The 20,660-nt window shown below is 37.1% G+C and overlaps 1 protein-coding gene across 5 annotated transcripts in view; it reads left to right on the top strand.

Annotated features, from left to right (window-relative positions):
- Positions 1-20,660, top strand: part of HDAC11 (histone deacetylase 11) — an 80,372-nt gene that overhangs the window by 20,551 nt on the left and 39,161 nt on the right. For all 5 annotated transcript variants that reach the window (XM_024208798.3, XM_024208796.3, XM_029913069.1 and 2 more), the window contains exons 4-6: positions 6,487-6,603; positions 15,370-15,412; positions 19,366-19,442. In XM_024208798.3, the coding sequence (XP_024064566.1) occupies positions 6,487-6,603; positions 15,370-15,412; positions 19,366-19,442 (237 nt within the window). The remainder of the gene's footprint in view (positions 1-6,486; positions 6,604-15,369; positions 15,413-19,365; positions 19,443-20,660) is intronic.

The raw sequence follows: 20,660 nt of genomic DNA, 5'->3' as shown, positions 1-20,660 counted from the left end.
AAATTCCTGTAGCATTATCAACGCAAATAAAAATGGGTTAGGTACACTTTGTCACCACACAAGAACATATAAGAGAAAAATGAAGACACATCATTGAGTGCAGTGTTTGCTGTCTGTGGGAAACTTGCTGTTTGTTACTCTTATGGACACAGGACCCATTTTGACTGGAGGCAAGTTCCTGAGTTACATGCAACAAGTACAGTGTATAAAGGGATGGAAATAGGATTAAAAAATTGATGATGACTGAATGAGAACAAATGTCTACCAAAGAAATAGTTACATGTATTGATTTATAATACCGTATGTTATCTAGATAAGCTTAATGCAGAAAGTACAGTGACTTCTAAGATTACTATATAATCTCTGTCCTTTTGTTCCGCATCAGAAGAAACTAATAAAGAGCGATGTCATGAAGACAGATATTTCTGACCGATTGACAGCTTGGAAAATTAAATTATCTCAAGTTACCATGTCCATATCCAAATGTTTGAATATATTTCTCTTTAATTTTTTTATATGCATACAGAACCATATCTTGGAGGGCTTTCAAGAGGTATCCAGTAAATCATTTTGCGCTTCTGCTATGCACATAAAGTACTATGAATATAAAATATTCATTATTTAGTCATTGAATTGTGATGTCTTGCTAGAGTGACCAGTGATACATTGGCTACATGTTGTATGCAAATCATTATCATTTTATCCGTTATTATTCTGTACTTTTCCTTTGTAATTACATTTTGATTTTTTCTGTACACTTAGTGCTTTTGTTTGTAATGTTGATGTGGTACTAAGTTATTTTTATAATAGGAAGTCTCTTCATGATAGAATTGTGGCTTCAAAGGAACATTAGACAGCTTGCCCCATAAGTACATGGAAACAATTCATCTAAATTAGGCTTAATTTATTGGTATTGAAAGTTTACTGTGCTTACTCCAGTGTTGATTACTGAGTTAGACTTTCAAATTGTGGCATGCTTTTCCACTTGTAAAAAGCAGGAATTATGCTTGCAAGTACATGTGCAGTATGTGATGACTATGACACTTTCAAGCTGTTGTGTGTGTAAATCTGCCACACTCAGAAATTGGTGCAGAGTGGGTGAACCTGCAAATATTGCCATACAGTAAAGTAACATTGTGTGATTAGCATTCATTCTGGCTGGGCCACTTTGAAATGATGACCCTTGAGCTGAAAAACCTTATGAATTGAAAATTGTGGCTAGGTAAAGTTGTATTTCATAAAGGTGTAACTTTCACTAAGAAGTCCTCTAATCTTAATATTATTTTTCAGTTTATATGGGACACATGAACAATAAATATAAGCATTTTGATAGTGTCAATTAATAAAAATATGCACCCCTCAATAAAAGACTGAGGCCCTGAGTAAAAAGAAGTCTCTGTCAAGTAGAGCCGGCCAAAACATGGAATTTCCAATTTGCAGGAAATTTTGCATTTTTGAAATTTGATTTAGTTCCAAATCAGAATGAATGTAATTTTAAAAAAAATTCTGTGAACCAGCAATCCTTCCCCTCCCTGCCTAAAACCCACACATTTTGGAAACACTGACACAGTGTTTATAAAATGAAATCTGCTCCCCAACCGGAACAGCTGCTGAGTGAAATTGACATTCTCATCAGTTTCACGGCTGCTAATAGCAGCTGTTGGGGCTCCCATGTGTAGCTGGGTGACATTTTTTGGATGAAGTAGTTTATTCACTGAAAAATGCAGTTTTAGTCAACTCAAAACTATTGCACATTTGACCCAGTAGTTTTGCTGGGGAAAATTTTTTCAGGATCAGCGAACTGCATGCATGTCTTTCTGCTCTCTTCATAAACTTTATCTTGCTGGTTAGGGCACTTGCCTAGGATGTGGGAGAATCAGGTTTGAGTGCCCACTCTGGAGCAGGACTTGAACTCAGATGTCCCCCTTTTCTAGGTGAGGGCCCTAACCACCAAGATATTTTCTCTTCTAGGGTGAGTGTGTCTCAGTCTCTCCTAGTGAAACTGTTGTGCTGTGCACAAATACTTAAAAATTAATTGGGCCACAGAGAAAGAATGTGAGAATAAAGCATTCACCTGGAAGGTAGGAGATGTGGATTCAAGTCCATCCTCTGAATCAGGCAGAGGGAACATTTGAATCCACATCTCCTTCCTTACACATGAGTGCCTTAATCACCAGGCTCTAGAGCAATTTCCAATTTGCTGACAAATTCCCAACCAAACTGAATATTGCCTCTGATTGTTTTGGTTTGCCGACTGAACGGAAAAATCAATTCTTTCCCCAGCTCTGCTCCCAAAAGCTGTAGTTACATGCTGGGGACTCCAGGGCTTTCAGATTTCTGGGCCAGCTAGCATCATAGTGAGCTGGCTGGCCTGGGAATCTGGATGCCCTCACATTCCTGGCAGGGCTGGCCTGAAGCTGCAGACAATGATCAAATATCTCAGAATATTTTTGTATCTCTTATCTCAACATCTTTTGCGTTGTTTTAGCCAGCTCCTCCATTGCAGTGTAATACATAATCATTTATTTATTTTATGAAATTAATATATTTATAAAAAGTTTTAACTATTCTGCCAAATATGACCAGAGCCAGTGCTTACATTCAGGACATTATACATTTTGATATTTTCATATTTAAAAAATATAATGTATGTATATATGGAAAATTTCAGCTTACTCAGTGATATACATTCAGTCAGCGCTATAACAGCAGCATTTACACTTAAGTTATATTGGCAACCAGAAGTGCTAGAAAAATAATGAGAACAATTATTTTAAAACACACAAAAAACCTTAGCCTATAGAAAATGTGGTCCCCAGACCATGGCTTCGTAACCCGCTTTGGGATTGCAAATCCAAACTTGAGCAATATTGTCCTAAAGGTTTGTGAGAAAAGTCTACAAAAATCAGAGGGTAAAAATCTCTCTGTTAAATTGATACAAAGAATTATCGTTACTGCTCCTTTTCAGACCTTATGGAAGATCAAGGTCCAGTTAAATATTTGACAAACATATAGCTGCCTATGTTAGCCATTTGCTTTTAGAAGCAGGCTTATTAAACATAGTTATCTGGAGCTACTGTAACGATGGCTATTTGCTATGAAGCAAATTCTTTTGTTAGATTTGTGCATAGGAGCCACAAACAAGTCTGACAAGGAATGTGCCATTCTATTGCTCAACTCCTATAGAAAGCACATAGGAAAGCAGAATTTAGCTCCTTTTCATTCCTATGTGTAGTTGCAGTGGGAAGCCTTGCATGGTGGATAAACATGATAAAATACTGCCCATTCTGCAGTGCATGGCGTACATTGAACCAATACACAGTGCTTCAAACACTTCATCGACACCTACTAGAGAATTACATGTACCTAGTAGGTATGAAAGATTTAGGGAACAGCTATATCAGCAGAGGTACTGGAACTGTGTGCAGACTCAGGAAGCTGACATTGCCTTGGCATGCATCCAGAAAGTCAGCTTTTTAATTATGTATTGGTCTAGAAGCCCCCTTTCCCCCTTTTTTTAATGCAAGCTTCAGTTCTGCCGAAGTTGCTGGTACAGGTATCCTCATTCACGAAGGCAAGCATTCCACATGCCCAAGCTTAGTGGGGGGGGTTTAGCCCAGCCCATACAGATATCTTCACCTCATAATGATAAATCCTGTCAACATAAGTGAAAACCATTTAATCCTAAACAAATGAAAATATGTTTGGTAAAAATGCCATTTTTGGCTTTACGAATAGGATTCTGTGGATAAGTCATCCAAAACAGGTGAAGAGTACTTAAAAATTAATTGGGCCACAGAGTAAAGTAAGTCAGAGGATGCTTGTAAGGCTATATGACATAGTCTGAAGTTGATCGCATATACATCGCGGGTCATTAGAAAAACCCCATTTCAAAAGATTAGCCACACAATTACCCTGTCTTATTTGCAACCAGTTCAGGGATGACCCACAGGTGCCTTGGCAGGTCAAAACCTGGTGGGCAGATGGTTGGGTCGGTGACATTCCCATTTATATGTGTTTTATTGTTTCATATTTAGGGTTATTAGCCTGATAAAGTCATTCAATATGATGAACATGTACTATAAAACACAATTATTAAGTGGTACACCTCTACCCCGATATAACGCTGTCCTCGGGAGCCAAAAAATCTTACCGCGTTATAGGTGAAACTGCGTTATATTGAACTTGCTTTGATCCCCCAGAGTGTGCAGCCTCCCCCACCCCCGGAGCACTGCTTTACTGCATTATATCCCAATTCGTGTTATATTGGGTCGCGTTATATCGTGGTAGAGGTGTATATTCTTTTCTTCAGTTTCTAATGCACACGGCTAATAACTGTGAGAAGGAGGAGTGGGGGAAGGGTAGGATAATCAATTTTGGAAGCAACAAGAAAAACATCTGAGCAGAACTGTGTCAAAATACGATCAAGGACACTAATTGCCTGACTGTTGTTATCTTTCAATAAAATGTATATTTTCCACAGTTTTAGCTGTATCTTTCAGGACTGAAAACTTTTCTAATGATTTATGTTTATCTTACGCTAAATATCTAGTCAAGTATTCTGTTAATTAGAATAAAATGAACATATATAGCATATACCAACATTGAGAGTTCTTGGGCTTTAATTATCTGAAAGCATTCTATAACTGCCCTTAACTGTGAATGCAAAGCTTTGAGTCATCTGTGTAGTCATAAGAAAACCAAGCTGGAATGATTGCATCATGATTCCAAATTTGTTGTTGTTATATAATAAATTGATTTGACACTTTTCGGTGCCCCATTTCTTCTTTTTCTGACCCATTTTTCCCTTTTCTTTTTAAATGTTCATGTAAATAGATGTTTGCAGTGTTGTAGCTGTGGTCTGTTTCATGCTTTTATCCTTAGCTGGCACTGTGCAAATGAAAGGGGTGGTATAGTAAGGCTATACTTTACTTTGGCCAAATTACATTGTGGAGGAGATTACAAATTGTATTATTACGCATGGGTTACAGTGTGTTTATAGAGCTGGCCAGAAAACATCAACATAATTTTTTTGTGAAATGTTCTTACATTTTCCAGCTGTCTGTAGTGCTTGATACCAGATTTTATACTAGGCCAAATTCAGAACTGGGGTGAAATTTTAAGATGCACTAGGGGTGAAATTGGCTCTTTATATTTATAGTACCAACCAGAAGTTACAACAGCTTTTAAATAGATTTTAGAAAGTCTTGCCACATTAAAAGATGATAGTGAAGGTAATTGTATTAATGATGGACAGCTGTTATTGTGAAACTTTAACAGTTTCCGATATGGTATAAGCCATATGTTGTCTTTGAAATCTCTTTCAATATAAAAGTATAACAAACTCTTAAGTGAACTGCTGTCAAAGTAAGCAGTGCTCAATGTATATACTTTTTATGTTTTAAACACCTTAATGCATAGTTGCTCCAATAAATGATACTTACAGTCTTCCTTTAAACTGTTTTGGCCATAAGTGGTCATAATTTGAATACCTAAGGAGACTAAATAAGCATATAGGTTTTATTCTTTTGTTAAAATTCACCCACCAGTTGCAATTGCACAACTGGTGAAATAAGAGAATCACAGAGGTGTACAGAATCTCTTTAAATTTCATTATGCTGCAGGGAGTGGGATCCACTCAAAATCCTTGTGCAAAGGTTTCCAGTTTATTGACCTGAATATCTTTATGAAATATTGAGTAATAACTTGAAATGCAGATGTTATATATTCTTAGCTGTGATTTAGGTTTTGAAATATATTTAGACATAGTATAGCTCCTAACACTGTTAGTATGGATTCTTAGAAGTAATATCAGCAAGTTCTTCACTAGAATAGATCACGTATTTTGGAAGTAATTCTTCAAATCATTCTCTTGATTACTTGCTTATTTAATACAACATTTGCCTTGAAACATATTCCAGGAGTGTTTAATATGCAAAATAAATTTTACCTGATCTTGCATGAAAATAATCAAATTATTATGCATTGTTTAAGCTAAGATATACATAAAATGTTCATTAATAAGTGTTACACTTCTTAGTTAAAATCTATTTGATGTATTCTTTTGATCCTTAGGGTTGAGCAATGTAGTAAGCACAGCTAACTATTAATACCATTAAAGAATTTTCACTGTTGTTTTTGTAACATTATTAGCCTATTTAAAATTTGTACATGACTGAACAATTAATAATTTTGTCAGACTTTGACATAAGAATCCAAAATCTGACTTCTGAAACATAATGTATCTCATAAATTGCAGTTTGAGACCTCCTGGTCTCTAAAAGAAAGGAAGCTGTTCAGAGGCCAATATTAATGATTGTTATTATAGACATTGGTATTTTTGTAGAGAGAAAATGCTGTATGTTAAAGCCAAGTGCTTTTGTTCAGTAGATAGTAACTGTGTGACAGAATATTACAGTAGTAGTTTGGAGATAAGGTAAATTATTCAGAAACTAATTCGTAATTATTCTTTATTTTTTTCTGTAGTGGTCATTTGTAGTGGCTACAATTACAGAAATTCCACCAGTTCTCTTTCTTCCCAATTTCCTTGTTCAGAGAAAGGTGCTGAAGCCTCTAAGAACCCAAACAGGAGGAACAATAATGGTAAGCTATTGATGCTTTTTTCTACTGTCTTTCATCAATTTGAATTAATGAACTACATTTTTAAAATTTAACCATTGCCCTTTTGTCATAGATTTTATAATTTAGAGCCGTCTGTGCTTATATACCAATGGATCTGTGATTGGGTGGGTTTACTAATCCTACACTGGACCAGGGCAGGCGGTGGGGTTAATGATCTGTCCTAGAGACAGTGGCTAAATCCAGCATGACATTGCAATACCTAGCAGCTGTATCAAGATGAGAGGGCATGAAAAGAGAAACAGCTGCTAAGAAGGGGGAGATTTTTGACCCTACTCAGGATGTCATCTGCTCTTACAATTCTTGTGCTGCTTAAAATGAGTTTCTAGTCTGAAATATAACTAGTGAGGAAATGACAGCTTCTTACTGTTCATTTTGTGTATTCAGAAATTCAGATCTGCTCATTTTAGTGATTAAAATAAGATTTTACTGCTTTTTACTGCTGTTCACACTATAGCGGGAGCACAGCTAAAATGGAGTGAGCTGTATTCTGTTTAATCATAACAGAATTGTTTTCCAAGTTCCAATTAGTTACATCTGTTCTTCCTCACTGCAGGCAGTGGAGTAGCACAGGTGTCACTGAGGGCTTAATTTGTCCTACAGAACCTTTATTACAGACGGTGATATGCCAGATGGAAAGAACCCACTTGAGACTCTGAGCTAAGGCTGAGTTTGCAGGGCTAGTAGTTGGGAAAAAACATTTTTTTCATTCAAAACTGAACACATTTTGATACTGAAATCAGAGAGGCAACAACCATCGAACCCTTCTATGATATTTGTCAGAGTAGAAGCACATTTCAGAAAGCAAACCGCAGTGCTTCAAGACCGTAGTGGTATTCCATATCTCTTTTCACAGGAACAGACCTGTAGCAGCGAGTTTATAAGTTGAAAATAAATGATCTTATCTAAATTCACAGTTGATGTGATGGCAAATAGATTTTCACTGCATCTACTGCATTTTTGCCCTCCCCTGCCCTTCCCAAACTAGCTGTTACAATGAAGATCCATGGAATGGTACAGAATCCCACATTGCTGTTCCTGAATTATGTTAAGGTTAGCTATTGAAGTGCATTGTCTTGAGGTTCAGCAGTGTACTCCTTTTTTTTCTTTCAGCACTAGAAATCAGAATAAAAGATCTATTGCAACTTACTAGCTGATATGAAAGGTGGAGGAGGCTGCAAAGCTATAGGGGAATTGTAAAGCAGCAGCAGTATTTTCACAAAACTGAGAGGTTATCTATGTTAATTGTCTATCAGTGGGATAATAGGCACTTCACAGCAATCAGACTGTACATTAAAAGCAAGATGCATTTTTTTCAAATTCTTCCCTTGATGAATAACATCAAAGATTCATTGAAGACGCAAATAACATATAAAGGCTTAAGGAGGGGTAGAGTAACAGAGGCCACAAGGCTGGGTGGGGGGGAACCTCAGTCTGCCTAGATCCCAAGGTCCTCCTTCCCCCTCAACCCCTCCCCCCCCAATGAGCGCATGGTCCAAGTGTGCAATCCTGGGTCTTGTTTACCACTAGAACCCGGCCCTTTCTGATCCATAAAAACAGGCAATCAGGCTGACCTGTAGCATCATAAGCAGCACAACTCCTAATTTACAACTAAGGGGACAGAGGGCGGGACAACTAACCAGAGAGTAGAGGCTTTTGAAAATCCTAGTGTAGTTTAAATGGGGGGGGGGGGGCGGGAGGCACCCAGCAGCCAATCAGCCTCCATACCCTTTTGCCAAGCCAACAGCTAAGCAGAGAACTGCCATTGGGGGTGGCAGAGCTTCTCTTCCTGCCAGGCATACCTTTTGGGCTTCTCTCATTCCCCATTGTCCAGTCAAGATTCTCCTCTGCTACAGGCGGTAAGAGGGTATCATTTAAAGCACCCAAAATGGGAAATGAATTTCACACTTTGTTCAAAAAGTAAATAAAATTAATTAAAATATACTGTTAAAAACATCTATTTTATATGTTGTGTACATCATTGCTAGCTTTGGAAAATGCTGTGTACCCAAAAGAAGGGTTGATAGTACCATAAGAAAGGAGACTGCACTATAAAAATGGTGTGTCCGCTATAATTTAAAATTCATGGAGTAAAATATCTTGTCCCATGTGTTTTCGTTTATGTGGCAGTATTGTCTGTCAAGGCTAACAGCAATCAGTGGGCTTGCAGTAAACTATATTAAGTGTTTGTTGTTCAGATTTATGCATGTTTTAAGAATAGCAACATATTCTTGTATAGCAAGAAGCATTCCTGGTGTGAAGGCACATAACTACTAGCGCTGTGGAAAGGACTTGCTTGGTTTTCTACAGTGTAGTGTCTTTAGACTGGACTTTTTGAAGTAATATGGCACACAAGGCCAAATTCTCCCTTTACACCAGGGGTGGGCAAACTATGGCTCGGGGGCCACATATGGCCCTCCAGACATTTTAATCCAGCCTTCGAGCTCCAGCCGGGAAGCAGGGTCTGGGGCTTGCCCTGCTCCGGTGTGGCAGCTGGGGAGCAGGGTCGAGGTCATGCCCCACTCTGCATGGCTCCTGGAAGCAGCGGCATGTCCCTCCTCTGGTTCCGACACGAAGGGGCAGCCAGGGGGCTCCGCACGCTGTCCCCGCCCCAAGAGCTGCCTCCGCAGCTCCCATTGGCGAGGAACCGCCTGGCCGGAGCCCTCCTGCACCCCAACCCCCAATTTCGTGAGCATTCATGGCCTGCCATACAAATTCCATACTCAGATGTGGCCCTCAGGCCAAAAAGTTTGCCCACCCCTGCTATACATCCTTGAAAGGCATGTACATAGTGCCCATGAAAGTGAGTGGGACCTATGCACATGTAACCTAGTGCAAAATTTGGCCCATAGCTCTGAAGAAATGTTGTCTGAGTCATTAAAAGATACTCAAGAAGAAATTACCGCAGCTGTCATGGGGAAAGCTCTTTTTGATGTTAATGAACCTGGTTAGGTTCCCAGAGGAGTTTGTCATTAATATTTAATTGTGAATGTATTATTAATTAATTACTGTTGAAAAAATACTTCAAATTAGCATTTGCCAGAGGGAAAAATATGTAGTGTTCTTAGAATTCGATAACAACATAGTGTTCAGGCTGCACAGGGCACCATGTATTTTTAGTCTGCATTGCAAATGCAGTAACTGTAACTGAAAGAACTTCAGAAAATGATAGAATTACGTATTCTAATGATAAACAGCCTTAAGATAGGTACTTACCTTTTTTGGTTTCTAACCTGGGCTGGCTTTGACCCAGTGGCCTAGAGATGGGGAACTCTATATCCACATTACCTATTTTTTGATCCATTCAGCCTCATCCAGTAGTTCTCGCATTGAAGTCAGAATGCTTTCCCTGTCGAGTCAAGGTAGACTTTAAACATAAGAATGGCCGTACTGGGTCAGACCAAAGGTCCATCTAGCCCAGTATCCTGTCTACCGACATTGGCCAATGCCAGGTGCCCCAAAGGGAGTGAACCTAACAGGTAATGATCAAGTGATCTCTCTCCTGCCATCCATCTCCACCCTCTGACAAACAGAGGCTAGGGACACCATTCCTTACCCATCCTGGCTAATAGCCATTAATGGACTTAACCTCCATGAATTTATCCAGTTCTCTTTTAAATGCTGTTATAGCTTTAAACTCCCTTACACTTAACTTTTTTTTAAGTCAATTTAAATTTTTAAAAAATGTAAGCAGTATTACCGAGGGCACTGCACTGAGAGTCAGGAGACCTGTGCTTTCTTCACTGCTCTGCCACTGACCTGCTGTCTGTTTGGGCAAGTCGTCTTTCCGCTCTGTGTCTCTGTTTCTACTCCCATCCTTTCTTTGTCTTTCCAATTTACTCCCAATCCTGCCAAAACGTACACACATGCTTTAACTTTATGCATGTTGGGTTCAAAAGGACTGCTGATGTACTTAAAGTTAAGCATGTGCGTAAATTATTGCAGGATTGGGGCCACGGATTTGTAAAGTCTTCAGGGCAGAGACAGTATCTCGTTATGTTTGTAAGAGTGCCTTGCACAACGGGGCTCTGATCTTGGTTGTGGCCCCTAGATTCAACTGCAATACAAATAATATTATAATCAGAATTATTCCTGTTTTTAATTTTTAGGGCAGATTGCCAGTATCCTTTTTGTAAAAATTCCATCACAGTAAGGCAGAACTAGCGACATTATAACTCCCCTATTATTGAGATGAATTATAGATGATTGTGGGGAAACAGCTATAATTTTCTACACATGCTTATTTAATAAGATAAAATTAAATAGTATTTGAATTCTTACTTTCAGTATTGTTTAGCATTTATTCACAAAATGTTTAAATGTTTTTCTTCCCAGGTTAATGCTCAAATTTTTATGTCCAGTGTAGGGACTATTTATAATACTATTTGGCACTTATATAACTCTATATTTCCAAGCACTCTATAAACATGTACAAAATAAATTGCCTTCCCTTGTTAAAATTTCTGCTCACTGGTGCTGTAAACTGTACAAATTACTTTCCCTAATTCCACAAATGAAATGTCATCTTTGTTTGTCAAGAATCTCTGGTTTCCTGCAAGTTGTTGAAATCAGTCATCAAGAGGTATTCAGGAAAGAAGTAGAATGGATAGCTGGTGGGTGGGCTCAGACAACAATCTAACGTGTATGATTGTCTGCTGTGAGCATTCAGAAATCACTTTTGACAATATGACTTAATTAATTTTAAGCACATAATGGCATCTTAATTAATTCTCTTTGTGAAAGATTCATTTACTTACTGGTCATTGATATTAAACATCTAAAGCATTTTCTAAAGTTTGAATCTGTTCTCTACATAATCATGCTCAAATGGTGTTGCAAAAACTGTTTGATGATTTTCAGGACTTCTAGTTTAACAGCATAATTGCTTATCCTTTCTGATGTGACTTACATCTTCAGAATGACACAAAATACTCTGACCAATTTAAAATAGGTATCTATATACGTACACATACATTTGGCAGAAGCATTGCTAACGTGGTGGTGAAGATGAGAATTAAATAACAATAGCAGATCATGAAATCAAGTAGCAAACTGGGAAATTTAGCAAAGGAGAATGTTAGAAATTTATGTAAAATCTAAGGTGGAAAAGTGGCAGAAGAGGTCATGGTTCTCCTGTGGAGATTACACCCATCCTGAAAATAAAGGTCCCATTTCCCTCTTCTTTCTGCCATGGGTTGTGGAATAGGATGGACAGCTTCTACTAGCAAGTCACCTAGGCAGTGCTGGGGCCAGTGGTACTCTCCACATTTGTGTACTGCTATAAGTTGTTGGCTTCTGATTAGGGCTGTCAAGCAATTAAAAAAATTAATTGTGATTAATCGTGCTGCTAAACAATAATAGAATACCATTTATTTAAATATTTTTGGATGTTTTCTCATTTTCAAATATATTGATTTCAATTGCAGCACAGAATACACAGTGTACAGTGCTCACTTCATATTTATTTGCACTGTAAAAAACAAAAAGAAATAGTATTTTTCAATTCACCTAATACAAGTACTGTAGTGCAATCTCTTTATCATGAAAGTTAAACTTACAAATGTAGAATTATGTACAAAAAAAATAAAATCATGTAAAATTTTAGAGCCCTACTTCAGCCAGTCGCTCAGGCAAACAAGTTTAGTTACAGTTTGCAGGAGATAAAGCTGCCACTTCTTGTTTACAATGTCAGCTGAAAGCGAGAACAGGCGTTCGCATGGCACTGTTGTAGCCGGTATCGCAAAATATTTACGTGCCAGATGCGCTAAAGATTCTCATGCTTCAGCCACCATTCCAGAGGACATGTGTCCATGCTGATGATGGGTTCTGCTCAATAACGATCAGATTTTGGAAAGCACTTCAGATTCTTAAACCTTGGGTTGAGTGCTGTAGCTATTTGTAGAAATCTCACATTGGTACCTTCTTTGCGTTTTGTCAAATCTGCTGTGAAAGTGTTCTTAAAATTAACATGTGCTGGGTCATCATCCGAGACTGCTATAACATGAAATATATGTCAGAATGCAGGTAAAACAGAAAAGGAGACATACAGTTCTCCCCCAAGGAGTTCAGTCACAAATTTAATTAATCCATTATTTTTTTAACGAGCATCATCAGCATGGAAGCAGGTCCTCTGGAATGGTGGCCGAAGCGTGAAGGGGCATGAGTTAACTGCGATTAATCAACAGCCCTAGTTTTGATATCATTGGGTATGGGGTCTGCCTTTCTTTTTAACATCAAAAAATATCTTGCCCTTTTTTGACTGTGTTCTCCCAGTAAGCTTTCCTTCTCCTCTCTGGTCTTCAACTTCTATTTCCTTTTTCCCATTACACTTTAATTATATCCTGACTTTCACTGTGTTTTCTTAAAGATCAAAGAAGGATAAGTTAGGGGAAAAGGGATGGTGGAAATCAAGGCGCTTGAATGTATTGGTAACAGTTTCTAATGCTGTTGGATGGCCCAAAGCTGCCTTGAAAAGTGGAAAAAGTAGGCATACTATCTGGAATATTATCCTTACTTACATTATTCATAAAAGATTGCTTAACAAGGAGTGCAGAAGGAAAGTGATAGTCATTGTCCAAATTTTGGAACCCTTATGAGATGTGTCCTTTTATTAATATGGATAAAAGTAGCTGAGGTAGAAACAAGTGTAACTTCTTCAGTATTTATTGCCAGTGCCCAAAGTGGAAAAGGCAAATGTAGATCAACATGTGAGAGGTGAAGACTTAACTGTATGTGGACTTTAGTTTCCTCTTTATTAGATCCCATTCAAATCTAAAACAAGCAACTTGAATATACTTACCTGCAAATTGGTCAGTGACAAACAGGGTGAAATTCTGCCTCAGGTACATCCATGCAACCTTGTTGATTTCAATGGGAAGGCATAGGGATAGTTGAGGATAGCATTTGGCCTGTAGTTTTTAAGCATTTGTGTTACAGGGAAAGAAAAAATAATTCCCTTCACCCATGAGTGTGAGAGGGCCCTTGCCATGCTGCTTAAAACTCTTTTTATTTTTCTAGTAGTGGGTTTCCTCTGAGTGCTATAGTGGCTCTCTGTCACCGCCTCTGGCTAGTCCTGCCGCACTACCTGGAAGCCTTGCACTGATCTCTGCTGTGTGATGTGAATCGCTATAGACAGTTCTTCATGATGAGACCAGTGCTGATGTCATTTCAAAAACGGTCTATTCGGTATTCATAAATATGGCTATCTAGAAGAGCTTTGCTCACTTTGTAAGCTCTTGGGGCTGGGACTGTTGTGTTTGTATAATGTCTAGCGCAATGGGGCTCTTATTGTTACTGTAATACAAATAATAAATAACAATAATGGCCATTTTTTGGTCACGATTTCCATTACACCATGTTCCGAGTCTTCTTTGGCTCTCATCATAGAAATATCATTCCACTTCTAAAAAGCATAGTGTCTGCCTGCATAAACTTAATTAATCGAGCAATAAATAAAGGCCTAAACTGTACACATGCTCTTAAGAATTCAGAAATAGAAAATATGTGCCTTCTGTTGCTGCCAGTGCTGTCGCTAGTGTTATCATCAGGGTTACTACTACTTCATTAGTCCCTTTTGCAGTCTCTGACGGTTTTTGACTTTGTAGGGACTTTTTTTTTTTTTCATGATAAATACCTGGGAAGTACACTGAATGAGGAGGTAGTGGAGAAGCACTGTGACTTGTGGGTCCTGCCATTCAATAATTCCTCCTCAAGATCTAATCTGGATAAATTGGCAGTGTTTGGGTAGTAAAATAGCCCCCCACCCCCCACTGGTTTCTTAAATATTAAGTAATCTTCTGGAGGTATCCAAAGACCAATCTTACTGATGGAAGAGCTCCTTGTTTCTCACTTTGAAGCTTTCCAGTTCCCCTTGCAAATGCAATTTTCATTCCATCATTTTTGGGAAATCATTTTATTTTATTAGAAATTGTAATATGCCCTTTAAAAATATTTGACACTTGAAGTACCTATAATTTATCACTCATCAGGGTAGTGAAAGAAAATAATGTCTGCCTTCAAAAGCAGAAATGGTCCTTTAAGGCTGCCTGCTCTTTGCTAATAATATTTCACATTTTTCTTTTCAAAGTTCAAGTTTTCCTAATTCCAGCGTAGTGAGCCCTTCCCTTGTTGATTCTTTCCCTTCTTTGAATGTCATTTCGGTACGCCAAAGAGCAGTGGTCACCATTTCCAGGTATCTGAGGAAAAGGATTGATGATGCTCAACATTATAAATGTTACTTTGTAAAAAATCCCACAACACTTTGCATATTGCAGGTTTTTCTCACTGGAAACCTTAAGTGTATCAATATGTTTGCAGTTATTTAGAGCTTCTAAACGTGTTGTTGGGAGGGTTGTTATATAAACTGGAATGATACAAATAGGATTGAACACTATTTATTCTTACTCGTACTGTTATGTTTGGAAGTTTTACCCATTTGAACAATTTTTTCATATTTTCTGCACTTTTCAGTTTGGCTACTAGGGGTCCATGTTCAGTTAATTTTAGATGCACAATCTCAAGAGAATGAAATATAGACATCATGTTAAAGGGTTTCTTCCAGCATGCCTTGCTCTGGTAAAACTTGGTAAAGCTTCCACTGACTTTAATCAACATCTGTAGAGACTATGCGGGAACCATAGAAATGCCTAACGGGGACGGGAGGGGTTTATAGTGTAAAAACCTAAATGCCATAGTTTACACATTCCTGAAATTCTTAAATTTTTCTTAAAGGCAGGAAAGCTTGCCATTGACAGAGGCTGGGCAATCAATGTGGGTAAGTACAAATGTAATTAACCAAATGAAGTTTTACCAACTACTTTAAAAATAATTTATTTCCTGTCAACGTGACCTGTACCCTGTTTTATAACAGCCATACCTACCTCAAATGTAAATGTCCAAAGTTAATTTTAGAGAGGTTATGTTAAGTTTAGAATTTTAGAGAAGAGAAAAATAACTTTTAGAGACGAATTTGAGAAGAAAATTAATTTTACAGAAGAGAATTTTAGTTTCCTAGTCTACTATAATCCATATTGCTGTTTTGTGACAAAACAAAACAATCAGATTCTTCTAAGAAAAGAGAACAAACAATGGAATGCTAATTTGTGGGGATAAATCCCAATTGTTTTGTTATTAACTAAATAAAGGTAGACAATATCAGTATGGTATTGAAAAAATCTTAATATTTACATGATAAAACCTAATTTTTCAACTCTTTGATACCATGACTGAAGCAACAGAAGCTCTTGGAATGAACATGTTGGAAATTATGGAAGACAAAGTGGAATTTGGAAGAAAAATGACATGATTTATTGCAATAGGTTTTTAAATTTTCATTAAATCATATTTTAAAAAATCAAACACATAACATCAAATACCGCCTCAATGGCAATATAGAATGAAATATAGTATGTTTTATTTATATGTGGTTATCAACTGAAATCATAACAAAATTCAAAACCGGAAGAGCATCCATATTTATTACCAGAATAATTTTTCAAATGCCATGTAATAATCAAATCTCTAATTACCTTGAATTTGGTTTTATATAGTTCACTGTCATCATTATCCTGTGTTAAGTGCACCATGGAAGCTTTACACTTGCTTATTAAACAAACACCTAGTGTGAAATTCACTCCAAGGTCAGCACGTGGCCTGTGCACCTCTTAAGTCACTATTCTGGAGAGGAAGGATGGTCCAGTGGTATTAGTACTGACTGTGGTCATAGAAGACCTTGGTCCACTGATGACATTGTGTGAAACCTTGGGCACGCACTTTCTCTGTGCTTCAGTTTCCCCTCTGTAAATGGAGATAATAGCATTTTCCCACCGCACAGGGGTTTTGTGAGGAGATAACCTTATGAAAGGCTGTAAGACGTTCAGATACTACAGTAATGGGGGACATGTAAGTACCTAAGATAGATAGATAGGGACTTAAGTCATGCATAGGCAATCTAGGCAAAAAGTGTGCTGGCCCTCTACACATAGGTAAATTTCGTCCCTAGTTTGCAGACAAGGATGACTATGAGTTTAAAAAGATATGTCAGATAATAAAATTTTAATAGAAGTTTTACAAATCATTTGTTGTTAATTACTTAAATTATATATTCATTTTCCCTAAAAAAGTAAGGTTTAAAAGATATAGTACTTTCTGTGAGATAATAAAATTGTTTGAAACTTACTCAGATGAAATATTTGATGGGAAAGTTGAGGATCTTAATTATGGGCACAAACACTATGAATAAGAAAATGTTATTTGCTTCCAGTGTTCTGTTCCGCATCTTATATTGAAAGATAATCATTGTGGACACAGTTTGTATCCATACTTGCCAAACTAATAACAATACAATATGGCACTTCTGAAAGTTAGCAATTTCACTATACCCTTCTTGGAAAACTAATGTACAGTATCTGCTAAATTTTAGAGGAACATAGAGATCACTGACACAGTCTAGTTTGGCATCCTGCCTACAGCAGTAGCCAGTACAGAAGGCTTCAGAAGAAGGCAAAAATAAAGTGGAAAAACATTTAAAACTTAAATCTCTTGAGGAATAAATTCAGAGTTTTCACTTTACATTAATATTTCTTTCCATCTCATTTGGAGAACACAGGTTTTTTGGAGGAATTTTACTGGGCTGTAGGAAAATTCCTTCTACTCACATATAGAGATTCCTATATAGACATTCAGTGTTCCAACTTAAAAAATCATTGACATTTAATACACACTAAACGTAGATTAGAATTGTTGAGAGATTCGTTCTGACTGTAGCATGATTCAGAGTTCTTTTATTTCCATAACTTGCCGCAATGCGGTTTCCCTACAGCATCCCAAATAAATAGAGACCATATTGCATTTAACTCAACTGCAGGACTTCATTGTCCTGTTTTGTCAATGTCCATTTCTGTTTCACTACAAAACTGAAATATTTAATGCATTTGATGAATCTACAATGTGAAAAAATAAAAGTTAATGATTTGAGAAATGCAACATGTTTTTTATGGGCACATACATTACATTGCTAACCATCAATTATCAGCACATTTGCATGCAAATCCTATCATGAGGTAAATAAATAGCAATGGCACCTAACTACATTATTTTGCTAAATACGTGTGCAATAATTCTGCCACAGAAGAAAAAAGAGCACTCCAGAAAGAGATACACTACACTGAAGTCAGAAATATCCATTTCTTTAATCAAAGAATCTTTGGTCTTTCCCAGCCACAGAAATCTTTTAAATGTGCTGTAGTGAGAGCTTAGTTACAGTAGGTTTGAATTTTTTGTATTTTTAACCATTTGTTTGGTGTTTTGCAGTAGGTCAATTGGAATGACTGAGATCACTTCATTTAAAAAGAGACTTAATTGTAATAATAATAAATTATAAAGGGTATAGTGGAAATAAATCTGGCCTTCTTTCTATCCTTTCCCATAATATGGCAAAAGAAGGAAGGTCAATGACTGTAGAAGGAATAGTCAGAGTTATAATTAGCTTTTGGATTTCACAGAGGTCACAGATGTTCGATTTTTCCCACCTTTTTCATATGTTTGTATGATAATTCTAAAGACGGTAACTCCAACGTAGTGAGCATCTGGGCAGCCATCATGTCTTAAAAAGAAGAATTTGAGCAAGTTTGTACTTCCAGAAAGAGAGAGAGTAAAAACAAATTTGTTATGTGTAAATATAAAATATTACCTCTTTCATTCTTCTGGACACATCTTTCTATTGTTTCTTAGTATAATCCTCTAGAGAGTAAACATCCAGTATGAAAAAAACAAACAAAGGCAGACATGCTCCGTGGAAATTCAAATGAAATTATGTTGGTCAGATATATGTAGCTGGTTTATCAGTAAAGTGTTATGGATTTTTATATAAAAATGCATTGTATTTGTGATTAAAAATAATGCTATGTGGTGAATGTTTGGTATATACATCTTTAAAGAGCAACTCTTAAAATCCATTCCTGATCTTAGTGTTGACTCAAAACAATATTTTGCATCTATCCTACAGTTTATTAGCCCATGGACGTAGGAAGGCCTTGGGTACATTGGCTGTACTGACTGACAGTCAGTGACAGTTCTTGTTTTGGGCTGTTGCTGACCCCTGACTTTCAGTTTGAGAAGAACTTGCCCATCCCATCCCATCCCATCCACCCCACAAGTTAATTGGGTACATTGTGGGGGTTTTCATTTCCCCCCTAGGTAATTCATTAAGTTATTACTGTGGTAGAGGAAGGTAGTATTCTAGCATGCCTGTTACACAGTTACTGCCTCAAGTAGGTTTACCCTTTGCACTTTGATGAGTTGAATTGGTCTCCTGCTTTACTCTAAACTAGAGCACATGGCTCTTGGTGGGTAGGCCATGGATGCAAAGTGCCTTACTACAAAGGCATGGGTTCTAATATAATGTATAATTGTAGGGAACACATCTCCTTTGAGCCTAGTTCTTCATATGGTTGCAAGATCTCCAGGTTCTGGGACCAAATCACTTCAGATTGGGACACATACTGCTTCTTTATCTTGGGACCTGATAGGCCAAATATATAGAACATGACATTGAATGTGATATGCTACCAGGACAATGAGTTAGGGGTTTTAGATGCTCTGTTCAATTTAAAAAAATGATGGTCATTGCTTAAGTAAACAGCAAACAAACATTTGCAGTGACAGTGTTTTCTATAGTATCTAGCTTTTTAGTCTAGTATTTCTTTAAAGTTACATTTTTACGTTTAGGTGGTGGCTTCCATCACTGTTCAAGTGATAAAGGTGGAGGATTTTGTGCATATGCTGATATCACACTGGCTATTAAGGTAGGACATTTAAAAATAATTTTCTCTACTGTTTGTACAAATGAAAAAAATTATCAACATAAATTTCTTAAATCGGTAGTCTAACTTACATCTTAATAAACAGAAGTAAACAAAACAGTCTGTAGACAGGGATCAGTATTAAAGTAGTCTAGGGACTGATGCTGAAGCATTTATGCATGCATAACTGTTACTGATGAGGGCAATAATTTTGTGGAAAAGGGCTGCAGAATCAGATTCCTGCAGGTAAATATGACTCAATACCGTTTGTTACAATTCTTTCTTTAAAATAAAAATCCTTTTTAAAGTACCGTAGGTTAATTGTCTTAAAATCTTTAGTGGGAACTGTCCTGATTCTGCTATTGGTGAACCTGGCACCCACATGGGGCTCCACTGATTTCTACTGAAGTTTGCGTGGACACAGGTATCCGCCCTCAGGATCTTACACTTAATGCATTTTGTCTTCCTAGATAAAAAATGTGAAGTCTTCGAAAATAACCTTACAAGGGCGGGGAGAGAGTTTGAAATAATTGATTATATTTAGTATTGTATGTTCTATAAACAAACATCCATATGTAGAGGCTGAAATAAGACCTCCTGTAACTAAGACTTAATTACTCTTACAAAGTATATCACAGAATATTTGCTAGCATGCTATAAAATACTACCAAAAATAATTAAAATGTTAAGATTTAAACAAATACAGTACACTATATGGTGCAGTGCCCTAACTTCTTTTGGATGTTAGTTTACTGATTTGAAAAATCTCTTAATCTGCCCTGGGGCTCCCAACTATTCCAATGCACATTGGAGACTATAACTCTTCCATAGTTTGTACATGTACTAAAGACATTTTTACCATCCATTAGTTAACAGTAGTTACTGTTATGACTCGAAGAATTTTTGAAAAATGTTAGTGTGCTTTCTCAGTCATATGGAATAGCAATTAATGAATTCCACTACTAGTTTATAAAGTGACTTTGTAAAATAGAGTTTGATCCCTACTACAACATTCTCCAACTTTTTTGAGAGAGAGAGGGATGCTCTTTATGTACATTCAGTCTGTCATTATCACAAACCAGATAATATATTTATCCTACACAATCCTTTAGAAATGTAAACCATTGATGATGTGATAACCTGCATCACCTCTTGCAGCTCTAAACACAAGAAGTGGGAACTTTGTTTTTTCAATTATAAGATTTGAATCTAAAAGCTAGC

This window comes from Terrapene carolina, unplaced genomic scaffold, assembly GCF_002925995.2.
Source record: "Terrapene carolina triunguis isolate 2854851 unplaced genomic scaffold, T_m_triunguis-2.0 Scaffold439, whole genome shotgun sequence".
Lineage (NCBI taxonomy): Eukaryota > Metazoa > Chordata > Testudines > Emydidae > Terrapene > Terrapene triunguis.
The sequence above is the reverse complement of the archived record's forward strand: the minus strand, read 5'-3'. Positions and strand labels throughout refer to the sequence as shown.